This window comes from Anneissia japonica, unplaced genomic scaffold (genome assembly GCF_011630105.1).
Source record: "Anneissia japonica isolate Jap-2015-1 unplaced genomic scaffold, ASM1163010v1 scaffold11413_len12529_cov114, whole genome shotgun sequence".
Taxonomy (NCBI): domain Eukaryota; kingdom Metazoa; phylum Echinodermata; class Crinoidea; order Comatulida; family Comatulidae; genus Anneissia; species Anneissia japonica.
In genome coordinates this window covers 1-8,477 of record NW_022698850.1, presented here as the reverse complement: position 1 = coordinate 8,477, position 8,477 = coordinate 1, and the positions used below count along the sequence as shown (strand labels likewise).

At 31.0% G+C, this 8,477-nt stretch overlaps 2 protein-coding genes across 2 annotated transcripts in view; one reads left to right on the top strand and one right to left on the bottom strand.

The window, feature by feature from the left end:
* LOC117102768 (SET domain-containing protein 9-like) overlaps positions 1-3,160 on the top strand; it is a 7,205-nt gene extending 4,045 nt beyond the window's left edge. Inside the window, exons 6-7 of the mRNA XM_033243175.1 lie at positions 610-777; positions 1,295-3,160. Coding sequence (XP_033099066.1) covers positions 610-697 — 88 coding nt within the window. The 3' untranslated portion in view covers positions 698-777; positions 1,295-3,160. The remainder of the gene's footprint in view (positions 1-609; positions 778-1,294) is intronic.
* Positions 3,161-3,288: 128 nt separating this feature from the next.
* Positions 3,289-8,471, bottom strand: LOC117102769. The gene is made up of 3 exons (XM_033243176.1): positions 8,346-8,471; positions 7,446-7,584; positions 3,289-5,508 (listed from the first exon to the last, which is right to left on the bottom strand). The coding sequence occupies exons 1-3, from the start codon at positions 8,424-8,426 to the stop codon at positions 5,333-5,335; spliced, it is 396 nt and encodes a 131-aa protein (XP_033099067.1). The 5' UTR covers positions 8,427-8,471; the 3' UTR covers positions 3,289-5,332.
* Between the last annotated feature and the right edge of the window lie 6 nt (positions 8,472-8,477).

The following is an 8,477-nucleotide window of genomic DNA, read 5'->3' as shown; positions in this document are numbered from 1 at the left end:
AGATGTGTATATTATGATGTGTATTGCCTACAGATATTCCCCTTCAAAACAACAGCTTATTTTCATTTATTTATGTAGTGTTGAAGGTATAGTGGCACCCAAAAATGAAGAAAAACCTCAAAATATAAATGACAATTTTGAATTGCTTATTACAAAGAACAACATAATGTTAGCAACGTTCAGTAGTTCACAAAGCAAAGTAAGGTTAAGAATTGTAATGGTGTATTTGCAATTGAATGACTGATATAATCTTAATGATGCTTTAGAAACCATGATTGTGGTTTTACTTTAAACGTATAAATGGGGTCATCTATCAAGTAGACTTAGTTGAGAAACTCTTGGCTTGCTTACCAATCATGGTTGAGGGATCCCTCATTAAACATGTTCAAAGCAAAAAATTCACTCAAGTAATTTAAAATCACCACGTATAACCTTATTTTGCTAGCAGACACCCCTCACTTGATCGTTCAGACACCACTCATATTGCTTTCCCCATCAATCCCATTCCCAGTTACCTTTGTGAGTGAACATGTGATTAATTTCATGTTCTAGTCCTGGCTGTTTTTACATAACAAAATTTGAGTGCAACATTTTTATGTTACTTTCTAGAATACTTCGATCAATTGTATTAGTTTCTTTGCGAGACATTGCCGAGGGAGAGGAGCTATTATCGTCTTATTTCAACATTGTTCATTGATAAATTTACAATATCAGTTGCTTTTTGTGACATGTACCAGGAGCTGCTTATATTTTTTGGAGATGTTTTGCCAATTAGAAGTAAGTATAAAATAGTTGCCCCAGGTTTTTTTATTTTTTTAATTTTTTTATTTCAACTTTATATAGAGAGGTTAACCCTTCCAACTGTGCCTGGAAGGCCAGCTGATACTCTGGGGCCCTCTATCAAAATATAAATGATGACAATTTCAATCAAACAACATTACTACATGAAATTACATAATATAAATAATTAATGATAAAATTGAATGTTGGACTATCTCAGATGTCAGCAACAAAGTAAAATATGTAAAACTAACTATCCACTCAGCCGAGGCACTGCTATTAGTATAAATGATGAAATAAGCACTGCAGCTCTTTTAAAAAGAAAGTGAGGATTAGTGCAGTGCTTATGCATAAGAGGTACTTTTTCGAGAGCGTGGTTATTACAAATATGTAATTCAATTTTTTTTTTTTTAATGTTTGGTGGCAGTATACATTATCTTAAATAAATTACAGGTAGAATAATAATGTGGTATTTGTGGCTTGTTTTAATTGTTTTTAATATTATCATCCATAGCTGTTTTTATCTTTCAGACTTTCTGATGACTGAACTGAAAATTGTTGTAGAAACAGGGAATATATGTTTTCAAACCATTGCCAACAGTAGGTCCAGGGATTACCCCCCTCCATCAACATCAACCATTCTACTACTTTCTATCCATTATGCCATTTCTATCATTTCATGTTTGCAGATAAATTTTGGTAGTTTAAATAAAGGTTTAAGCAGAGAGTACTGAGCATTCATTAGCTAATGATGAAAATAAAATATTGAATTGAATTCATGGACTGCCGAATTGTGAAATCGATATCATATTTTACTATGTAAATATGTTGATTTAATTTAATTATATTTTATGTAAATGATAATATGAATAGCCTCTGATTAAAGATTAATTCATTTATGGATCTAAATATTACTTCAGTTTTTCACTTAAATCGATTAGAATTCATCCAAGTAATTGGTAAATATTTATACTTATCATCTACAATATTTACTGTTGATTAGATTTTTTGTCGCAAGGTGAACTTAATCACACAACTGTGGAAACCATAGCATAGTGACTACTTAAATTACATTACATAAAATACTGATCTGTTTGAATATCAGTGGTTTTCATTTTCTTTTGTCTTAGCACTAATTTCATTGAGTCTGATATTTCTGTTTCTTCAATCAATTAATTATAAGCCTCCTGGTGTTTGATTTTGGACTTCCACTTGGCAAGATATTATAGTATATAATATATAACCTTATTACCATATACTGGGTCAAAAATTATTAAGTAATAATATAATAATAATAAAGGCTTTGTTTAAACACAGAAAAGCTTGTATCACCCAAAGGTGTTCTTCTACAAGGCTGTGATATTGATGAAATACTAAAAAGATTAACACCATTAACTAAACAATTTTTATAGAAGTAAACATAAACAAATTCAAAAACTTACAGTACACCACTGGGTAATAACTGTTTAAATGAATAAACATTTGTTGCATTTTGATCTGAACTTTCAATAATTTGGCACCACGATACGAAAAACTTCTTTTTTTGTACTCCGTTTTGGGTTTTTCCAAACACAAGACATCATTAGATCTTGTATAGTATTTTTCTTCCTTAGCGGTAAATAATGTGTTTAAGTATGGTGGTGCTTCATTATGGAATATCTTATACAAAGTAATAGCCTCATTTCGATACAATTGGTCTTCAAGTTTATTCCAGTTTAAGTTTTGCAGGGCTCGTGTACTTGAGTCATATTTTCTTACTTTTGTAATTATTTTAGCTGCCCTGTTTTGAGTAGTTTATTTTTTTGTTTTTGGCTTGATCTGCCCCACACAACATTGCAATAGTTAAATAGTGGAGCAACAATACAGACTTTACATTTAACATTATCTATTTGTTCCCATGACAAATGTTCATCAATAAAAACACCTAGATGTTTACAGCTTTTTACTCTCTGCAATGGTATATTTTCTATGTTTAAATCTAAATCAACATTTAATAATTTTGTTAGAATTTGATGTGTTCCAATGAACATACATTGTGTTTTCAGTACATTCAGACTGAGATTGTTATGTGCTAACCATTACTTAACATTTACTAAATCATCATTAATTTTCATTAACACCTCATTTATATCGGAAGATGCAAAGTAAAGAGCTGTATCATCTGCATACATACTAATTTGTACACTATTTACATGCTTTGGTAGATCATTCGCATATAATGTAAATAACAGAGGACCCAAAATTGATTCCTGAGGGACTCCACATACACGATTAAGATTTTCATTATATGTTTATTGTTACATTAATGTCATCAAATTTTGGTTACATTTATTAATTACTGACCAATCTAGAATTTTATTTTTCAATGTTTTAATTTTCTACTTAGAAAAACCGAAAGGAATGAAATATGCTGGGTGCATCATGTCTAACATCTATTATGTCGTATTGGTTGTGGTGATAATTGGTTCTCACAGGGTAACGAAGACAAAAATACATTAATTTCTAAAGTTGCTTTACGTTTATCTGACATCGAAAACCAGAAATTTAATTCAGAAAATATGTCTTCATCAATAATGAATTATTATGTTCAATTCAAAAGTAGTATTTCATGTTCAGATTATCTTTTTTATGTTGATGATTTCACAAAAAGAAAACTCTTTACGAATGCATTCTGCATACATACTAATTTGTACACTATTTACATGCTTTGGTAGGTCATTCACATATAATGTAAATAACAGAGGACCCAAAATTGATCCCTGAGGGATTCCACATACACTATTACATAGACTTGATTGAACTCCATTTACCTGGGTCAGGTGTGTACGATCACAAAGGTAGTTTCTAAACCAATTTATAACTTTTTGATCAAGTTTGAAAGAATGGAGTTTCTCTATAAGAATGGCATGGTCCACTGTATCAAATGCCTTCTTCAAATCTAGCATAACTAAACCAATGTACTTCCCACAATCAATTGCGTTTATCCAATCTTCTGTAATATTTATTTAAAGGACGATACAGTTGAAAATTTAGGACGAAATCCAGATTGATATTTATAGATCATGCCTTTAGAATTTATAAATTGATAAATCTGGTAAAAAAACAACCCTTTCAATTATCTTAGAAAGAATTGGTAAATTTGATATGGGCCTGTAATTACTGGCCTTGGTTCTATCACCACTTTTAAATATAGGGAAAACTTTAGGACATTTCCATTTTTCAGGAAATCTGCTCGATGACTGGGAAAGATTGACTAGGTATGTAATAGTCACTACTACTATTGAAAAAAAATATATATTTTAACTAAAAATTATTGATTTGTATATCAAGTATGATATGTTGTTATAGAGAAAATTATTGCCTCTTGATGTCGCTGATTTCCGACCCTGCAAGACACTAGAATACTAGGTCAATGGTCATTATGGCACTATCTACCCTCAACTGTACAAAATAATTTTAATAAAAATTGATTGATTTATAAATTGATTTATAAGTCAATAGGTAGTAGAATATGATTTCTTTTTTAACTTAATCATACAGGCACGTGTTGATCATCTAAATTACCTGCCTGTTCTTTTTTCAAATATTTTCTTGAAATGTATAAGACATTTTATGACCTTGTTTACTAAACATAAGAACTCAAATTCATGTTTCTATATATTTTATATATATACCATATGAGATAGGCATTGAATAGTCAGTCTTATTCTCAGCCTATTTACAGGTTTAAACATAGGTCTTTCCTCCATAGTTTAAATAAGCCCTGCTTTTGAACCAATCAGAACAGGGCTAAGAACACATACTTACAAGAAGCACGTATGTTATGCGGGATCATAGCCATCATATCCAATTGGCAGGGCTTAACTAATTTATGCTGTCGTTTTGCGGAATCTTAGCAACCGTATCCAAGGGGCGGGGATGAGCGGAAAGGTCCATCTTGGTTTAGTAACAAATAAAATGTTCACAGTAATTTAATAATGTTAAAACAGTTTGGCTGTTGAATCTAATCTTAGATTACACTGTCAATATATCTTTGAAATCATTGTTATCAAGGGGAGGTTGTTTGTTGATTTACGATAATTTACCACTGTAACTACTATTCCATCATGATCATCATGATGATCATCATCAGGCTTTTTCACCCACTGCTGTGTGAAGCCCTCCTCTAACATTTTCCATCTTTTTTCTGTCTGATGCTATTGTTGCCAAGTTTGCAGTTACTATTTGTTTCCTCAAATTTATTACCAACCAACTTAAGGGTCAACTGTAAAATATATGATGAATTAAATTATACACCCAGTCATTCATATTTTGGTGAACCAGTGGTTGTGAATAGTATGTATTGATTTCGGTATTAGGAATATTTCACATATATATTGAAAATAGTTTCTAAAATTCTGCAGGCCAACAAATTCAGAATGAATGGCGCCATAGTAATTTAGTGTCGTAAGTCTAAGCTTAATTTAAATTCATATAGGTACAGTATGGTCCTATACAGAGACCTCCATTGTGATAACTGAAATGTGCGGCTCTCAGGCTATTTATCTGATCTTCAGTAATTTAGTTTTTTTTTGGCTCGGAGCATCATTACTTCAAGTCGCATATATTGGTTTCCTCGTTGATTGACAGGAAAGTTTTTGTTGCACCAATCAGTAGCATCTTGTAGAAATCCTTCGTGGTATTGCTCGGGTAGGTAATTCAGATGACCAAGAAGTGTGCGGAGATAATCTAAAGCAAAGAAAATAACATACAACTAATGATAATTTTTGTTAGTTATCTGTTAATGCGATTGGGATGCAATAATTGTAAGTCAATGATATAATACGAATTTGATGAAAGGATTCTTTTAAATAGAATGTAATAAAAAAAAAAGCAACACATCAAAATTATTAAGAATTAATAATAATACTAATTATATATATATATATATATATATTTATGTATTTTGTGATGTATTTTGATGGCGCAATTGAGTTCTTAATTTTGTATCTTAATTTGACAAAATATGCACAACATATTGTAATTAAGATAATACTTTGTTTGTCTTGTTACACATCAGTGGCAGATCCAGGAATTCAAAATAGAGGGGGCCCGGGGAGGTATTCATGGATGGAGGATTGGGACTGAGGTAAGAAAATGTGTGATTATGGCATCTCTAGATGGCCGGAAATTGCACTCTCAGACTTAAAAATGTAAATATAATTTTCTTGATATCTCAATTAAAAAAATTTTTTAAACAATTTAGGGGGGGGGGTGGTGGGGCGGGCCAGCAGGGATCCCTTTAGTGACTAGTTGGTTTAATTTTTATTATATTATATAAAACAAATTATTAAGTACAGTTAAAACTTTCATTCAAAAGAAGAACAATTTTTGTACTCTTTTCTAATTACTGTATTGCTGTTGCATGTGTCAGGTCTATTGGTATTATTGAAAAGATTACACTGAATTATGAAAGTAATTAAAAAAATAATAATGTCGGTGTCATTTGATGTATATTTTAAAATCATGATAACATTTAAAATCCATTAAATCACATTAGGCTGTTGCTTCGACCAACATTTCCCCAGTACTGTATGTTCTGTATAAGTATTAAAAAATGCATATCTCATTAACTGCTTTTTGTCTCATTAACCAAGTTTTTCGTCAAAGTTTAAGAAGAATATTAAGACGTCTGTATTTCTGTTGGCAATCATGTAGGCCTATTTTTATCTTAATTTTTTTCTTTTTTTAATTGTATGTTTTAAAGCTATTCTATATAAATACAATTAAATGAATGTAAAAATTTACTGTACGTTTTATTTTGTCTTGTATGGGAGCATCCCACTTTTATTTTAATATAATCAATCATTCTACAAATCGAACATGAAAATCTTAACTAAATACAGTACGATATTGCAACTTTAAATATTTATTTGCCGTAATAATTTCAATTTCAAGCGTTTTTTTTTTCCATTGTTTTTGTATTTTAATAGCCTATTCAATTTGAAAGATATAAATTCTCCATCGATGTTATGCAATCTTATGCAGATTTATGTTTGTATGTTTTAAGTTTTATGCAGTTTGCACAATAGTGCGAATCATCAAATTTTATTTCTCATAAACATAAGCATGTGCAGCAAAGTACTTCGTAGTTAATTATTGAACTGCCCATGCGTGTAATGAAAAAAAAATTCGCATTTTGGGCAAATTCACTTAGAGGAAAGCAACAACTACCGTACGAGGACAAGCCGGCACATAAACAATAAGAAGGAAAGAATACACTATTTATTTCGAATTTCTGTAGTGTTCATTCACATTTGGGATAAAAAATGAGTTTTTATTTTATTTTACGACTAGGAATATCATATACTTGTAGGGGACTACTTTTGTTGGTGTAATCAAGTTCTACTTGCTACAAATTTTCCACTGTAGTACTAGGCAGAGACCGAGGCTTAGGCCTACACTAGCGGCACTTTTTTTTTATTAGGGGGTGCCTCTGCACCCCTCCTGCCTCCCACCTTCCCCCAGCCTCTCCCTGTATGTATATATAACGTAAATATAATTTTTAACTAAATAACTGAAATGTTGCAATTGAGTTTTTTTGTTAGTATTTGTCAATATATTAATTTTTTTTTGTCTATATATCACTACAGTATAATTATCATAAAAAGTACATTACAAATTACCTTTTATTTGGTCTTTGTGAAGATCAAGTTCGTCACATGGTTTGTGTAAGTTTGCTGTTATTACCTCGAAGCCAACTGATTCCAGAAACCTTATGCTATCTTCAATACTTATTTGACTATATATTTTGTTCTCGTAATCCTGAAATGTAATGAATAACTTTTAATTTAATCTAATGAGGTTATTTCATAGAGTATTTTAATACACTAAAAAACACTTCCCTTAAAAAAGAAAAAAACACTTCCCTTATCGAGAGACAATGATAATGATGATGTTGATGAGAGACAATGATAATAATGATGATGTTGATGAGATGATTTACATGGCGAAGTAATATGAGTTAAATGCTTTTGTTACACCACGTATGATAGTTCTGTGAAGAATTGTTGTTGTTAACGTTTGATCGCCATTAGGAGAATAATATATGCCCAACAAATGTGGTTAAAAAAGCCAAAACAGTGTTATTGTTTTTATTCTTGGATGAAGGAAACCAAAAACAATGGCCTTGTCTCCAGTCATAGACTTCACTGATTTTAAAGCATCACCTAATTTTCATTTATTTAAGAATCCGTCGACCTTCTAGAGGATACGTTGGAAGGGTCACCCTCTATATATATGGTTGATGATAAAAGAAATGATAATATTGATGATAACGATGATGGTAACATTAATAATCGTAAAATGATGATGATAATATAAATAACTAACCATTCTCAAAATCACCCATAATGGCCACGTTGATAGTGACGACGATGATGATAAGAGTATTTTCAACGTTACATGTGAATGAGACAACAATTATGATTGCAGTGACAATTTATAATTTCACAAGGCAGCCATTTCTGTACGTCATTCATTTTTTTCATCATCAGTTGTTTAAATTAAAATAAATGTATACGTACTTTAAGATGTTCTTTCCATTTACTAATATTCTTCAAGTAATATGGAAGTTCATCCTCACTGTGACCCAGTATTTGATTCATCGGACCGACGTATAGAAGGAAGCACTCCCCGCCAGGTCTGAGGCAGTCGTA

Excerpts from the sequence above, each read along its gene's own strand:
- LOC117102769 (XM_033243176.1), bottom strand. The coding sequence starts at position 8,426 with ATGAATCAAATACTGGGTCACAGTGAGGATGAACTTCCATATTACTTG. Across the intron at positions 7,585-8,345 it reads AATGGAAAGAACATCTTAAA|GATTACGAGAACAAAATATA; the intron begins GTACGTATACAT and ends ATTACATTTCAG. Across the intron at positions 5,509-7,445 it reads TCACAAAGACCAAATAAAAG|ATTATCTCCGCACACTTCTT; the intron begins GTAATTTGTAAT and ends TCTTTGCTTTAG.